Genomic DNA, 18400 nt, shown 5'->3' on the forward strand with positions numbered 1-18400 from the left:
CTCCAGCAGGAGCTGCGTCTCGTTGCACAGCACCAGCGGCCGGCGCGTCAGCCCCAGCTCCGAGCTCTCCGTCTCTGCGTGGGAAAGGGACACACCGAGGTCAAGAGGCTCCGCTAATCAGAGGGAGTTGGATTGGATGGTGCTTTTTTGTAAACAAAACATTAAGTTGTTTTTTTCTCTTAAGAGGGATGTTGTGGCCTGTGGACCTACGCGCCCTTGTGTGAGGGAGAGAAATATGAAATGGCTCCACAGGAAGTGTTGATAGGACGTGCATAATAAACGGCCTGTTTGAGATTCAAAGGCCGCTCTTGCTGAGGGGAAAAGGAAATGATGCAATAGTACAAGGAGTGGAAAAGCCAAAGAAAAACGTTCCCTTCAGATCTGAGGTAAACAGAGGCCGCTCATTCTTTGCTATAACAATATGACTCACAATACAGCTCTGTACTGGTGGGGCCTACAACATGCTGCTAAGATCGCAGTTTCATAGTGCACCACTTCAATCAACCAAAAATGATCCTTTTCCCCACCAAAAAGTGCAAAACAAGTCAAACTAAAAACAAGTCAAACTAACTTTCCTCATGTGATTGGTTACTACAGTTGTCCCCAAACATGTTTGCTCTCGTTTATCAAACGTCCTGATGTCTGTTACTAATAGTACATACAGTGGACAGAGGACAGAGCAGGTGGGCAAATGCATTGAATACAATATAACACATTAGACATAATATAATGTAATATAATATAATATAATAAAATATAATATAATATAATATAACACATTAGACATAATGTAATATAATATAATATAATATAATAAAATATAATATAATATAATATAACACATTAGACATAATATAATGTAATATAATGTAATATAATATAATATAATATAATATAATATAATATAATATAATATAATATAATATAACACATTAGACATAATGTAATGTAATATAATATAATATAATATAATATAATATAATATAATATAATATAATAAAATATAATATAATATAACACATTAGACATAATGTAATGTAATATAATATAATATAATAAAATATAATATAATATAATATAACACATTAGACATAATGTAATATAATATAATATAATATAATAAAATATAATATAATATAATATAACACATTAGACATAATATAATGTAATATAATATAATATAATATAATATAATATAATATAATATAATGCATAGGATATATCTTAAATAGGGCATGAACAAGGTTATCCACAGCTAACCTCACAGGCTTATCTACACTAGCATTAGAGAAGGCTAATCGAAAGATTAATCATGAAGCCAAGACACTGTTCACGCATCTGATAAAGTGAGTGTGTGATATTTTGAATTGGTTATGATATCAAAAGTAGTGTGTGTGTGTGTGTGTGTGTTATCTGAATTGGTTATGGTGTGATGCTTTATGATACAAAGATGAATTGAAAGATGAAATGCTCAGTCTAGGGCACTGCTTCTCAACCGGTGAGGAACCCATGCGTTTTTAAACAGGCTTATGAAATAGACTAGAGGCCTATTTGTAAATGCATCATTGACACAGCAATGACACCGCCTCTGTAGATGTAAGTGTTGTTAAACGTAATACGTTGTAAATAATTTCCTTATCTGCTTACCTGAGAGTGCACTGCTCATCAAGCTGTTAACTGTCAAGATAAAAAAAATAGATACCAGGTCAGATTGACATTTAAATAGACCCATCCAATATTATGCATGCATGCGGACATCCTGCAGGCTATGGTAATAACAGCTCAGTTTTGGCACAGCGTTGTGTGTGTGTGTGTGTGTGTGTGTGTGTGTGTGTGACTGACAATGTCTTGACAGATTATGTCCATAGGTTATACACCCCTCAGATGTCAATAGCTTGGGCAAATTCCTCCTTTGGGAAAACTCCATGTGTCCTCCTGTGCCCTGATTCCTCCGCTGTGGATATTTCCATAAGCGTTGGATGGAGAGGCGGCGGGAATACTGATGTGGCTGCAGCCTGACATTCACACAGTCACTCTTTTTCCAAACGTAGCTCCTGTTAATGGCCTGAGGCTGCAGACGCTCGCATAGTCACTCTTCTTCCTTACTCAGCGGCTGTTTCAGGCCTGAGGCTTCAGTAGCTCCGCTGTAATGGCTAATCGAGTCCTGACTAATGACATACCACACAGATCAATACCTCTATTATACACACACGCAGTTCCATTTTATGCTAAGTGTCCTTATCACAGCACGCTTGTACTGAATAATAGCTGCCATGCACACACACACATACACACACACACACATATGATATATCACTAGCTCTAACCCTGTATCCAGCCCCACATAGAACATATGCTATACACGGCATGTAAAGATATCTAATGTAAATTAGCCTCTCTGTTCAATAGATCACTGAATGTACCTGCTCAATGAGCAGTGAGACTCATCTCTGAAAAGGCAGTGTTGTGGAGAGGAGGAGGGGTGCTGCTGATCAATTAATTCTGTGACTCTGTGGGGGGTGCAGCATCCCTCGCTGTGATCTTAGCCCCCCCGCTGCTCTGAGACATCATCATAATCCATCTTTTGATACGCCTAACAAAACTTCCAACACATTTCTCTCTTTTTTTGTCCTCCGCTCAGCCAAGGATGTTTGCTACGCATATCATCTGAGGGCTGAAAACTCTCCCAGTGTAAACGACCTCTCCAAAGCAGGAGGAGTAAACAAAGGCGTCCGATGGGACTCTCACGTGCACCGAGTGGCGGAGTGAGCTGAGCCGGCCCAAACGCCCCCCCCCCCCAGCTGAGCCTGCCCAAACGCCCCCCCACCCCCAGCTGAGCCTGCCCAAACGCCCCCCCCAGCTGAATTACTGTAGCAGCCCTCCGTGCCACACGCTATATTTGGCCATTTCCTGCTCCAGGATACACACTCGTTCAAAGTAGAGGGGCCCAGCATCACCAGACGGCCAGTTCAGAGGGCAGAGTGGGGCAGGGGGTAGTGGAGGGGTCGGGTTCTCAGGGGGGTGGGGAGGGGTCAGAGTACCACAACTGCCCCTGTGTTTTTCCCAGTGACCACAACACCCCTCTCTTTCCCATGTACACAAACAAAGCGGTCACCATCCAGCCTTAGCCCCACACACACTGCCCAAACAAACACACACACACACTGCCCAAACACACACACACAGTCCAAACACCCACACACACACACTGCCCAAACACACACACACACACTGCCCAAACACACACACACACACTGCCCAAACACATACACACACACACACACACACACACACACACACTGCTGCCCATCATTCAGAATGTTTATTTCTATGTCATTAGTTAAAATAACTGTTAAAAAATAACTTGAATGAAATCTTTCTTGGATCATGGAAGAGATAAGTGTCTTGCAATGTTATTAATTTCTATGATTTTGGTACCGTAAGCACTACACAAACTACAAGCAAACATGACATGAGCTAACAAGGACATGTCCAGTGCAAAGTAGGCCCACATGAGCTTTCATAGCCTAGCTAGGTTGATGCAGCAAACAGACCTTCTCTCAGGTGGAAGCATTCTAAAAAGTCTGTCTGTTTAAAAGTTACGAATAGACTCCTCACATGAACGACCACTGCTATGCTCTTCCGTATGCTCAACATGTCTCATGTCATTTACATTGTGCTCCCTAGCCTCTGTTTCTCAGAAGCACCCAGGGGAAGGACTTTTCTATGTTCAGTCTTTTGCGAGGAGTGTGTGTCAAATCTGAATGGGCAGCATCACAGAGGTCTTTAAAGTGTCCAGAAATGAGAACTAAACCACTTTGACGTATGATGAGGGCACACAGACACCTGCAGTCAGGACTGTGATGGAGAGAGCTGAGTCTGGCATTGACCACTGACGTTCCACATTGAGCTGCTTTGTCCATTTCTGATGTGTTCAGGACGGAGGTGCTGCAGAGGTAATTTGTGCTGCCCTGGCATCCACATCAGCCACTGTCAAATAGCTGGCAAAGGCCCTCAGCAAAACCAAAAGAGATTAGTGCACATTTCATTCCATGGTACTGCTTGAGTTTGTATACTTTATGACAAAGCTTCACTTTTCTGTCTCTGCAATCAGAATGAAGTTTATTGAGAAGGGTGGGAATTGTTCCTCTCCCTGTCAATCCAGCAGCCTTATAAATATGGAGGAAGTCAAAAACAGATTTTGATGGAGGGCTTGGTCCTCATGGGGCGTAAGCAAAGGATATTTGGGTAATATATGTGCATATATGGGGCATAAGCAAAGGATATTTGGGTAATATATGTGCATATATGGGGCGTAAGCAAAGGATATTTGGGTAATATATGTACATATATGGGCGTAAGCAAAGGATATTTAGGTAATGTATGTACATATATTGTACATATATGGGGCGTAAGCAAAGGATATTTGGGTGATGTATGCACATACAGTATATGGGCTTCCTGTTTCAGTTTTAGTTTTATCAAAGATCTCAATTAACCTTCAGAATAATAACCAATTTAATGAGTAAGCCAGAGTATTATGCCTCGATTAATGGCTATTTAGCTTATAACATTTTAAACATTTATGCTGAAATATTTTACTGTGACCAATATAGTGTTTAAAATAACATATCTTGCATAAGGATATGGCTACTAGGTCATGTATATGTTTTGGCGACATGACAAAAGCTCATTTCTGAAGATTCTGTAAAACAAGGGCTACAACAAATTGAATTCATCAAAGGAAACATAACTTTGCTAAATCACAGTCCATTTCCAAAGTGATGGAGATGCTATTTATGAAAGGGCTGTAATTTGTATGCTCAAAATGACCTTTTCAATCACCTGTGCTGTCCAACAGCCTTTACTCTGTCAGACTGGCCATGAGCCTCGGAGAGCAGAATGTGGACATTATTCAGAACTCCTTCAGCCACATTAGTCTTCAATATATGCAGCCGAGGAGCCGCCAGAGAGCAACGCCGCCACATTTAATAGATGCAGCTTCGTTCAGACGTAATTGGCTCAATTAGAGTGCTGAATTAAAAGTGCTCGCTCAGTTCTTCAAGGACCTGCATATCAGGTTGCTGTATAAGTCTCTTATATCATGTTGCTGTTTATCGGAACTCCCCCTAGTACCGTCGGTCCCGTATTTCCACTGTCTTGCGTGTATGTGTCACTTAATATCCATTTCTATACAAACCAAGATGGCGGATTCCTAAAGAAATGCAAGCACCCACACCATAGGTGTATCTAAATTAGCTATGTACCAAAAATGACATTTTACCGTGACTCGAAGAGCTGTAAACAGTGTTGTAAGGCTGCGTGTACACATCCGCTTGGAGCTCCAGTGGAATTTTAATTTCATGACGAGAATTCTCGGTCTAACCATTCATGTGCCGTTGAAATGGCGTAAATAGGCGACCCATCAAGCCAGCACTATAACTCCGAGCTTGGTAAACAAAATCGGATATTTCAGGCAGTAAATGCTCCCGTTAAGAACCAAACCAGATTTTGTTCAAATCTACACACCTATGGCTACTGAAAAATGTAAGGTTCATTTAGCAAATGTTATTTTGAAGTGCTAAAAATCATCGTTGTTTTAGAATTTCCGAACAAAAGTTGTGATAATTGGGGGTGTTACGATAAGTCTCTTATATCATGTTTCTGTATAAGTCTCTTATATCATGTTGCTGTGTAAGTCTCTTATATCATGTTGCTGTATAAGTCTATTATATCATGTTGCTGTATAAGTCTCTTATATCATGTTGCTGTATAAGTCTCTTATATCATGTTGCTGTATAAGTCTCTTATATCATGTTGCTGTATAAGTCTCTTATATCATGTTGCTGTATAAGTCCCTTTCTTTCCTGCCGTGCCAGGTGCAGGTATTAAGGAGATACATCTTAATATCATCTCACTGGTCAGGGCAGATATCAGGGGGCTGCAGCTAAGTGGCCCCGGACATAAGGGGGTCTCCACGTCCACCGGGCCACAGGCTACATGCTGTGTCATTTTGAAGATTGTTGGGGCCGTTAGAAACGCCTCAGGCTACATGCTGTGTCATTTCTGAAGACGGTTGGGGCCGGTAGAAACGCCTCAGTGCTGGCTTGGCTGCAGCCAGGGTCCAGTACAGTGATGTGATTTCAGCCTCCCACTAGTCATTACCCTGACAGTTTGGACTCTGACTCTCTCTCTCTCTCTCTCTTTCTCTCTTTCTCTCTCTCTCTCTCTCTCTCTCTCTCTCTCTTTCTCTCCCTCACACACACACATACACACATGCTCTCTTTCTCTCTCTGTCTGTGTGTGTGTGTGTGTGTGTGTGTGTGTGTGTGTGTGTGTGTGTGTGATGCAACATGCTGCTAAGATGTGCTCCGTGCTAGAGTCCTAAAGGTTCCCCATGTTGTCGACAGGCTCTGATAGAAACAGCACTCTCTCTCTCTCTCTCTGTCTGTCTGTCTGTCTCTCTCTCTCTCTCTGTCTCTCTCTCTCTCTCTGTCTAAATTCTGCCTGACTGGGCCTGACAGAGACGTCTCCAAAGACTTCATCACTGCACAGGAATTCATCAACAGTTGAGGACACTTCAGCGATCCCTCTGACCACTCTTCAGAGCAAATAACTGCCAATGCCCAATCTAATCTGTGTGTGGGTCATCAGTCTCTCATGCCTCTACTCCGAGGCTGCTTGTGATGTGGACAGCTTGCCATGACTCCGTCCTTGGAGATCTGTGTGTGTGTGTGTGTGTGTGTGTGTGTGTGTGTGTGTGTGTGTGTGTGTGTGTGTGTGTGTGTGTGTGATGTGGTGCTGATGAGCGGTTGGGAGTTGGGGGAGGATGGGGGGGCTGGCTTCCTCTGCTTAAAAACAAACAAAGACAGAGTGTAGGGCTCTACATAAATGGAGAGGAGTGTTTAAAGAATATCAAAGACTCTGCTATTAGGATCCATTAATGAGGAGCTGTGTCTGTGTCAGTGATCCATTAATGAGGAACAGGTCTGTGTCAGTGATCTATTAATGCGGACTACAGGTCTGTGTCAGTGATCACCACTTGTCCATTCCTCAGCATTTACACATGGATTTACCCAAGGCACACACACACACACACACAGATATCTAGATCACAGGGTAAGGGTCCTGATAATCCAACCAGATATCTAGAGCAGTAGTTTTCAAAGTGGGGGCCGCGAGGGGGTGCCAGGGCGCCGCAGCAAGTTGGAAGGAAAAATAAAAGCAACAAATAAATACATTTGAAAATTGTAAAATGTACCTATTACTATGAGGGTTTCTCTACAATACAATTATAATAATTTGTCGCATGTCTGAAAATTATTTTTTCCATGATAATGACTGGGAATAATAGTAGAGTGATAGCTCTCATATAGCAAATGCAATTTTTACACACTGTATGCTCCATCGCGAAGTGCTTGTGGCTAAAATAATACCAATAGGTCCTTGGCCAGAACCTAGTGGTATTTGGGGGGCCTTGTCATGGAAGAGTTTGGGAACCCCTGATCTAGAGCACAGGGTAAGGGTCCTGATAATCCCACCAGATATCTAGATCACAGGGTCCTTATAATCCCACCACATATCTAGATCACAGGGTCCTGATAATCCCACCACATATCTAGATCACAGGGTAAGGGTCCTGATAATCCCACCACATATCTAGATCACAGGTGTTACGGTCAGCTCGTGAACAGACCGCAAGATAAAGGGAGACAACAACCGTTTCAAATTTAACCCTTTATTAATGAATGATAGCAATATTAACAAACTAAAGTATCTAAGGAGATGAATGTTGAAGAGTGCGTGTATGCGTGAATGTAAATGGCAGTAGGCTATCAGCATGTAAGATGAGTAAGTGAAAGGCAAAGGGGGAAAAGAGAAATAAAGAGGAGAGAAAGACTAACGTGCCAGTGTAAAGGACTATCAAAGTGCCTGCAAGAAAGGAGGAAAAAGTGCCTACCGAGAGAGAGACAGAACCCCTTTTATAGCCCCACCCAATACAGGTGCATGCAATAATGTAATTAGCCTAACCAGACCAAGGCCTGACCGTGCACTGACAGACCAGGACCTGAAGGGGGCACAGGAGGTCGTAACACAGGGTCCTGATAATCCCACCACATATCTAGATCACAGGGTCCTGATAATCCCACCACATATCTAGATCACAGGGTCCTGATAATCCCACCACATATCTAGATCACAGGGTAAGGGTCCTGATAATCCCACCAGATATCTAGATCACAGGGTAAGGGTCCTGATAATCCCACCAGATATCTAGATCACAGGGTCCTGATAATCCCACCACATATCTAGATCACAGGGTCCTGATAATCCCACCACATATCTAGATCACAGGGTAAGGGTCCTGATAATCCCACCAGATATCTAGATCACAGGGTCCTGATAATCCCACCACATATCTAGATCACAGGGTAAGGGTCCTGATAATCCCACCAGATATCTAAATCTCAGGGTCCTGATAATTCCACCAGATATCTAGATTACAGGGTCCTGATAATCCCACCAGATATCTAGATCACAGGGCAAGGGTCCTGATAATCCCACAAGATATCTAGATCACAGGGTCCTGATAATCCCACCACATATCTAGATCACAGGGTAAGGACAACCAACACAAAGCAAGTGTGTTAGAACAGAAATATATTCTATCCTACACCAAAACCCAAGCTAAGCACACTTCCATGTCATGGGCATGTTTGACACATCCCATAAGCCCACGGTTGTCAAACTGGGGTACGCGTACATGTACCCCCAGGGGTACGTGGACTGATTTCAGGGAGTACACGAAAAAATATCAAAAGTCATATGCCTTTTCAAACGTTTTCTCTATCCCACGTTGGTAACTTAACTTCCGCATTTGCACTGCACATTAAAAACGTATTTTCTCCACATTAACAAAATATTCGAGAGTGGAGACAGAGAGGGTAAAACAGCATTTCTCAAACTGTGGGCCGCGGAGACATGCCAGGTGGGGCGCGAACTGATGTGAAAAACAGGAGTTTTATTTTTTTATTTTTTTATCTGTAGCCTAGGCCCAGGTAGCACCCGATGCGCAATGGACGCACTGTGTTATTCATAGGGAAGCGCTCGTGTCAAGGCAGCTTAGTTAGTCTCGACATGAATGAGATTTTGAACGAGGTTGTAAGAGTAGTGAAGTTCATCAAGACCCGGCCCTTAAAAGCGTGTCTATTCTCCGCACTTTGAGAGGAGATGGGAGCTGACCAAAAGGCTGTACTGTTTCACAGCGAGGCAAGGTGGCTTTCCCGAGGTAAAGTGCTGTCGCGTGTTTGAGCTCCGAGTCGCATCTTCTTGGAGGAAGAGCGCATGTTTGAATCTGCAAGCACGTTCACTAATGAACATTTCTTGACGAAGCTGGCCTATTTCAGCAATATATTTGGAAAGCTTAATGAGTTAAATCTCCAGTTACAAGGCAAAGACAAGCACCTAGCAGATAAGATCACTGCATTCAACAAGACGATTGTGTGTGAGATTAGGTGCAGATCTATTTAAAATCATTATATTCAGCACATTTGTAGGCCTATCATATGTTGACTATTGATGAGATTTGTATCATATGTTTATCAGCCAGTTTTAAATCTAGACTTAAGACCAAACTGTTCTCAGACGCTTTCTGCTAACTGTGCCGAGTTACAAATTCTGAATCTGCCTCGATAATTATTCTACTTTGTCTTTTATTACTTTTTTTACTACTTTTGCCTTTGTTTTTGCTTACTAATTATTCTTTATTTTTAAATGATTTTACCTTGTGTTTTATGTTTTCTTTTTATTATGATCTTTACCTTTTAACTATTCTTTGACTATATTGCCCTTCTATGCTTTTATTTGTTATTATCGTTTGGTTTTGTTTATGTAAAGCACATTGAATGACCTCTGTGTATGAAATGTGCTATATAAATAAACTTGACTTGACTTGACTTGACTTATGATCCTATTCACTATTCTCGACAAAATTGCTAAAAATAAATATTAATAAAACAATTAAAATTGGTGGAGTTGGGGGCACTCCAGAAGATCATAATGTCTCAGGGGGTACATGCCTGTTAAAAGTTTGGGAACCACTGCCATAGGCCATGGGGTAATGGATGATCAGTGTTAGATGAGTATATATAGATCTATAAAGAAACCATCTCAATGCGTGAGACTGCCTATTCCCCAGAAATACATTTTATAAACAGAGGCATTGATTTGCGATTGCAGCATGCAGATGGATGGATGTCTGTCACCGTGGAGCCTTTGGAAACAAGTCTATTTTCTCTCCCTATGCTGCAGAATCCACACGGTGTCTCTTTCTGATCCACAGGCCTGTATAAACATGTCGGCAGAGACACGGCCAGGGGCATAACCGGTAATGAAGCGCGAAATACAGAGTGCGCGAGCAAACGCAGGACACCAAAATAATCACGTCTCCTCACCTCGCAGTAAGACATCACTGAACGTCTCGTACAATGGAGATCAAAGTCATTATTGTGTTTTCCATGAGGTGCTTTTAGTAGAGGGCCCCAATCGGAGTGTGTTATCCACCAAGGTGCTTTTAGTAGAGGGCCCCAATCGGAGTGTGTTATCCACCAAGGTGCTCTTAGTAGAGGGCCCCAATCGGAGAAAACCTGTGTCAACTCAAACCTTATTTGAATATGTTGTATATGCATTTGAATTGCGAATTTGAGCAATTGTATTGAGAAAACGAATTTGAATGTACTATTCAAATTTGGTTTCTCAATACAATTGCTTAAATTCGGCAATTCAAATGCAGCTATTGTCGAAGGCTTGTTTCTTCTTACACATTTGCTCCTAGGTGTTCTAAAACTAGAGTTCATTACTGTAACAGCCATCCCCTCCAAGATTTCTCAGGAAAGAAACACACACACACACACACACACACACTCAAAAGCACCAGAACCACAGTTCATTACTGTGATGCACGCCTCTAATTAGGAGAGGATGCAGGTGGATGGCACAGAAGAAGGAAAGAGTAGACAAGAGAGAGGAGAGGGAGAGAGAGAGAGATGGAGAGAGAGAGGAGAGGGAGAGAGAGAGAGATAGATAGAAAGAGGAGAGGATAAGAGATGGAGAGAGAGAGGAGAGAGAGATGGAGAGAGAGAGAGGAGGATGAGAGATGGAGGGAGAGAGAGAGAGGAGAGGATGAGAGATGGAGAGAGAGGGAGAAAGAGAGAGGAGAGGATGAGAGTTGAGAGAGAGGAGAGGATGAGAGATGGAGAGAGAGAGAGAAGAGAGGATGAGAGATGGAGAGAGAGGGAGAAAGAGAGAGAGAGAGAGAGGAGAGATAGAGAGAGAGAGAGGAGAGGATGAGAGATGGAGAGAGAGAGAGGAGAGGTTGAGAGATGGAGAGAGAGAGGAGAGGAGAGAAAGGAAAGGGATAGACAGAGACAGAGAGAGAGAGATGAGGGGCACCATAATCTCTCTCTCAGATCTCTATGTGCTGCCTGGGGGAAAGTTTGATAAGCACACCTCAGTCAAAATCCCATCCTCTAAAAAAGGCTTTCTTCGGTCCCATTCATTGTTTACTGTAAAGTCGCCACAATTCCCAGCAATGCTGTTCACATCTAAAGCCAGCTGGGCCAGCTGGGTCCAGAGGAGGAGAACGCCCTCCCGCCATCGCCATGGAAATGGGCCTCTGACAATACCAATGAGTCAGAGGGTGGGAGTCGTACTGGCAATCTTACTAGAAGCCTTTATAAAGATGCTGGAGAACTACTGTGTTTGCATTGTAATCACTTCATCCAGCAGCTCAACTAACACATGATGCTGAGAAACATACTTGTAAGAGCTTAAGAGCATCTGAATAATTTAGCACCACACTGAGCATGAGGACAGTTATCAGAGCATGTTACTTACTCTTGCTTACTGTTACTCACTCCCTTACTGTCACACACACAGACAGACAGACAGACAGACAGACAGACAGATAAATAGATAGATAGATGTGGACCTGTAGCGTCTTCCAAAGGGTGACTAGAAGGTAGAACAAGTGGTGATGGTGATGATGGTGGTGATGATGATGATGGTGGTGATGGTGATGATGGTGATGATGGTGGTGATGATGGTGATTACTAATAATAAACTATTATAGACAACATTAGAGGTCGGGAGAGAAGAGGGAAGCAAACCAGAGGACGAGAACAGAGAGGAGAGACCAGCGCACAACACGGGGAGAGACCAGCGCACAACCGAGAGGAGAGACCAGCGCACAACACGGGGAGAGACCAGCGCACAACCGAGAGGAGAGACCAGCGCACAACACGGGGAGAGACCAGCGCACAACACGGAGAGAGACCAGCGCACAACAGAGAGGAGAGACCAGCGCACAACACAGGGAGAGACCAGCGCACAACACGGGGAGAGACCAGCGCACAACAGAGAGGAGAGACCAGCGCACAACACGGGGAGAGACCAGCGCACAACACGGAGAGAGACCAGCGCACAACAGAGAGGAGAGACCAGTGCACAACACAGGGAGAGACCGGCGCACAACAGAGAGGAGAGACCAGCAGACCAGCGCACAATAGAGAGGAGAGACCAGCGCACAACACGGATGTTACAGACAACACAAGGCAACCCCCACTCAGTGAACAAAAGCAGGAAGAGCTTATGCGTAGGGGGCCCTGACAGAGAGTAATAGAAATACACAGGCTGGTCAGCCGCACAAAGACAGGGAGAAACCGCATTTAACCGCATAAAGACAGGGAGAAACCGCATTTAACCGCATTTAACCGCATAAAGACAGGGAGAAACCGCATTTAGCCGCATGAAGAGAGGGAGAAACCACATTTAACCGCATAAAGAGAGGGAGAAACCGCATTTAACCGCATGAAGAGAGGGAGAAACCGCATTTAACCGCATGAAGAGAGGGAGAAACCGCATTTAACCGGCCAACGAGGACGGGACTTTCCCTTGAGTCAAGACGACTGCGTTTGAACTCTTCAGAGCATGTGGGAGGGGCAGATAGTGGACTTATTAGGTGTGTCACTTACTATAAACACATATATCATAAGAATAGCGTGTCACATACATCATTAGAATAGCGTGTTACATATATCCTGAGAATAGCGTGTCCCCTGGCAAAGCATCCTGCTGTTATGTCACCCTCTTAAATAAGACAATGCATTCTGAAACTGTGAAAGATCATTGATATGACAAACCTGCATTCTTAAATTGTGAAAGATAATTGATATGACAAACCTGCATTCTGAAACTGTGAAAGATCATTGATATGACAAACCTGCATTCTTAAATTGTGAAAGATAATTGATATGACAAACCTGCATTCTGAAACTGTGAAAGATCATTGATATGACAAACCTGCATTCTGAAACTGTGAGAAAGATCATTGATATGACAAACCTGCATTCTTAAACTGTGAAAGATCATTGATATGACAAACCTGCATTCTTAAACTGTGAAAGATCATTGATATGCCAAACCTGCATTGTGAAACTGTGAAAGATTGTTAATATGAAAGCTATAAATAGGGTGCTTAAACACTTGGTGCACACACACACACGCACAAGAGAAGGCATGTCTGCTGTAAACAGTTCTCTATCCGGTCGTCTCCCAATCTCCGAGAGCTGGAAGTGTGTGAGCTCCTCTCACCACCTTTCACTCAGGAAAACACACACACACACACACACACACAGAGGAGCACAACATCTGGGCGAGGTAGGCTGGCACGGAGAGGAAGCTCACCACTTTAAAAATGCAGAGACTGCCTGCTCCCGTAAGCGGCATAAAAACAGCAGGCAGGTTACTGAGGCATGGAGTTAACACAGCCTGCTATCTGTGACACACATTTCAGCCGACTGTTTCATTGCTGCTCTCAAAATATCCTCCACCCCATTTCTCGGCATCTAAACTGGTATAACCTGTCAGTGACTTTAATGAAGTGAAAAGGAGGAACCCAAAAATTGCTGGAATACAGAGTTTAAAAGGCAACAGGAACACCCAATTAGTTATGGTTCACACATTTCAGTTCATGTCGCTCTCTCTCTCTTTCCCTCTCTCTCTCGCTCTCTTTCCCTCTCTCCCCCTCTCTCTCTTGCTCTCTCTCTTTCTCTCTCTCTCTCTTTCCCTCTCTCTCTCTCTTTTCCTCTCTCTCTCTCTTTCTCCCCGACTTCATCCTTGCTTTCTACTCATGGAAGGTATTGTGAGCCAAATACCCTTTAATATCAAGCATGAGGCCTACACCTGGATCAAAACATGTGAGAAGGTAAAAGAAAACTAACAAAGTAAATCTACACTTAATAAAAACACAGAACATTAGAACATTAACACCACTGGTGATGGTTACCTGAGTGACCAGCCCACAACCATGAAGTAAGCTTGAAGTATATCAACCTGGACTTTCACAGCAGAGCTTTTAAAATGCCACAGGCTCTAGCACAGCTGCATGGTAACGTTACAGTAATGACAGCCTTCAGTTCACTGGAGAATCTGAACTGGTGCATCCTCACTGGTAGAGAGGATGAGGGGGACGACAACACTAACGCAAGGCTAACGCAACACTAACGCATTTCCTTCCATATGATACGGGTCATATGGCATCATGAACAGGCTGAATGAAACAGGCAGTGTAGTAATGCCACTGCTCTTCATGTGTAGTCAGGCAGTATTGAAGTGCTGCACACAGCAACAGCCCTGGCTTTGATCTCTGACCTATTTTGGTCTTGGCATCATTGAGAACACGTCAACTGATGCAGGAGGGTCGCAGCAGCTGTGGCAGCATCCCACACATGTACATGATAAACCATGCAATACATACACACACATAAACACCATGCAATACATACACACACATAAACACCATGCAATACATACACACACATAAACACCATGCAATACATACACACACATAAACACCATGCAATACATACACACACATAAACACCATGCAATACATACACACACATAAACACCATGCAATACAAACACACACATAAACACCATGCAATACAAACACACACATAAACACCATGCAATACATACACACACATAAACACCATGCAATACATACACACACATAAACACCATGCAATACATACACACACATAAACACCATGCAATACAAACACACACATAAACACCATGCAATACAAACACACACATAAACACCATGCAATACATACACACACATAAACACCATGCAATACATACACACACATAAACACCATGCAATACATACACACACATAAACACCATGCAATACATACACACACATAAACACCATGCAATACAAACACACACATAAACACCATGCAATACATACACACACATAAACACCATGCAATACAAACACACACATTAACACCATGCAATACATACACACACATTAACACCATGCAATACATACACACACATAAACACTATGCGATACAAACACACACATAAACACCATGCAATACAAACACACACATAAACACCATGCAATACATACACACACATAAACACTATGCGATACAAACACACACATAAACACCATGCAATACAAACACACACATAAACACCATGCAATACATACACACACATAAACACCATGCAATACATACACACACATAAACACCATGCAATACAAACACACACATAAACACCATGCAATACATACACACACATTAACACCATGCAATACATACACACACATAAACACTATGCGATACAAACACACACATAAACACCATGCAATACAAACACACACATAAACACCATGCAATACATACACACACATAAACACCATGCAATACATACACACACATAAACACCATGCAATACATACACACACATAAACACCATGCAATACAAACACACACACAAACACCATGCAATACGAACACACACATAAACACCATGCAATACAACATAAACACCATGCAATACAAACACACACATAAACACCATGCAATACAAACACACACACAAACACCATGCAATACAAACATGTATCTAAACAGCATGCTCTCACACAAACACATACACACATACTATGCACTGACCCATGAACCCACTGAACGCACAGGCTGTACATCTCTTTATATAGAAGAAAGAACGACGCTGTCTCACGATTTAGAATGAATGCAATGGAACACACTGTGTTTCACTCTCAGAATGATGGAGTAATGGAGAATTAAAGAGCAGGAAATACGAAATATTTTACATTATCTGTAAAGCTTCCAGACTGCTACTCTAAAATCAGCATTAGAGGCCATGTAAGCCCCATATAGGCCAAGGACAGAGCCTTTTCACAGTCCTTCTCCCCACATCCACTTTCACTAACAGCATTATGTACCCCATGGAGACAGACTGAGCTACAGCCATGAAGATACTTCTGATGCAACTGACAACCAGCAAAGAGCTTTTATACCCACCGCACATGCATTTCTGCAGCACACAAGTGCCTCACAGACATAGCGTACCCCAAGGCTGTCATTTCAGTAATCACAACCACAAGTTATTTTTCAGTGAGTCACTGGCACACACACACACACACACACACACACACACACACACACACACACACATTTCAGTTAGGGTGAACAAAGCCTCTGTGGCTGACCCCTGCTTTGTTGGGGGTTTGTTTCCTTGCCGCTGCACAATTGTACGAACGCAAAGAGTAATTTGGCTGCAGTGCAAAGCACGGTTGACGTCTCCACTCTGTCCTCCTGCTGTGACGAGAGAAAACCCCAATAGAGAGACGCTTCCCTGATGGATCACCCATCAACAGGATTATAGGTTTTATTGGACGCACTAACCCATTCACGCCACTAAGATACTGACTCATGCACGTGCCACGTGGGTCAGGGAGGAACCGGGAGACTCACGGGATTAATCAAGGATCCATTTTTGGAGCTTGACTGACACCCTGGAGGTGTGTGTGTGTGTGTGTGTGTGTGTGTGTGTGTGTGAGACTCGGGTGCGTTTGCTGGCTACCATCCTCACCTTGACAAGTGGCAGCCCTTCCCACTTACTCCCTAACTCTGCTTGCGAAGATTCAGAGGGGAATGGATTTATTTAAGCTTTTCAGGCCCCGGTTCAAGCATTCTCAGCTCGGTGTTCAAGACAGTATGAAAAATGAACTAGGTCAATTAAAGATTAATTTGACTCTTTTTTACAAGACTTTACTGCTGTAGAGGTGGCAGCTGCCTGCTTAACACTGAGACACATCCAGGGTACATCATGCCTGCGCCCATGCCTGAGTCCATGGGCTGGTTTGAACTAATTAAACTGGGCTACAGAACACAGTCTACTGCCATATCCCTGTGTCACCATAGATGCCCATATTAAATCACAGTAATGCAAAATACAGGATGCTTCCCTAACAATGTCACCTGACATTAACCTCTACGATCTCACATCAATATTCTATGATCTCACATCAACCTCTATGACATCACATTAACCTCTATGACCTCACATCAACCTCTATGACATCACATCAACCTCTATGACCTCACATTAACCTCTATGAACACGGATACATTTTTACAAAACTGGTAGCCTATTGGACAGTGTACATGTCTGTCTCACTGTATCAGTGGCACTGTAAAGGAGCACACATTTATTATAATTATTATTAATAATAATAATAATAATAATAATAATAATAATAATAATAATACACTTCTAATGTCCTTGCAGGCATATAACCTATGTGACATTATAAGGAGGAACGCTAATGACTAAACGCTAATCATGACGCTCGACTAGTTTCTTCTATGTCTTGCTATCACTGTAACACATGAACAAGGAGTAGCCTAACTGCTGTGTAACAGCTGTGCCACAATTTGGCGTTACAGACGAGTGACAAAACACAAAAACACATTCATTTCAATTCAGTGCATAAACTACCTAAATGTCTTAATCCATACATCAGACACGTGATACCTTGTAAGTACACAACCATGCAAAACTCACGTTACTCACCTAGAATTCCCATAACAAAAACTTTACACGCCGTCAGCGCATTCCTATCCATAATGAACGAAAACCGGGTTCCAGGTTGCATTCAACGAGGTTTCAGCTCCGCTAGAAATGTCTGAGGCAAACCATGTTTCATCCCAATTCGCATGATATACGGCAGGAGAAGTTCTTCTGTAGTTGATTTATCTCCGTCATTTGCAGTTAGGTGTCTGAGGTGACTGAGACGACAGCGAACAACAGGAAAGGTCTTACCGAAAAGCTCCGTTAATTTCTGCCGTAGGGAGAGAGCCAGGTGCGTCGCACATTTGAAGTGCTCGCTTCTGAAGGAGCGCAGCCAATGGTGACCAATCTCTTTCCTAATGTGACTTATGCGCCCCCCGTATCCAATCCTCCATCCCCGTGCGTGTTTGCCTCTCTCTCTCTCTCTCTCTCTCTG

General features: G+C 42.9%; 1 protein-coding gene across 2 annotated transcripts in view; it reads right to left on the bottom strand.

Moving 5' to 3' along the window:
- LOC121687980 (receptor activity-modifying protein 3-like) overlaps window positions 1-18377 on the bottom strand; it is a 31630-nt gene extending 13253 nt beyond the window's left edge. Inside the window, exons 1-3 of one of the 2 annotated variants that reach the window (XM_042067236.1) lie at window positions 17968-18377; window positions 1648-1677; window positions 1-74 (exon numbers count right to left, since the gene is read on the bottom strand). The exon at window positions 1-74 is cut by the window's left edge and continues 83 nt beyond it. In XM_042067236.1, the coding sequence (XP_041923170.1) occupies window positions 1-74; window positions 1648-1677; window positions 17968-18049 (186 nt within the window). In that variant the 5' untranslated portion in view covers window positions 18050-18377. Of the gene's footprint in view, window positions 75-1647; window positions 1678-10454; window positions 10648-17967 lie in introns of those variants that run through there. The other variant, XM_042067237.1, reaches the window with a different exon arrangement.
- Window positions 18378-18400: the final 23 nt, after the last annotated feature.

The sequence above is a fragment of the Alosa sapidissima genome, chromosome 17 (genome assembly GCF_018492685.1).
Source record: "Alosa sapidissima isolate fAloSap1 chromosome 17, fAloSap1.pri, whole genome shotgun sequence".
NCBI classification, from domain to species: Eukaryota; Metazoa; Chordata; class Actinopteri; order Clupeiformes; family Clupeidae; genus Alosa; species Alosa sapidissima.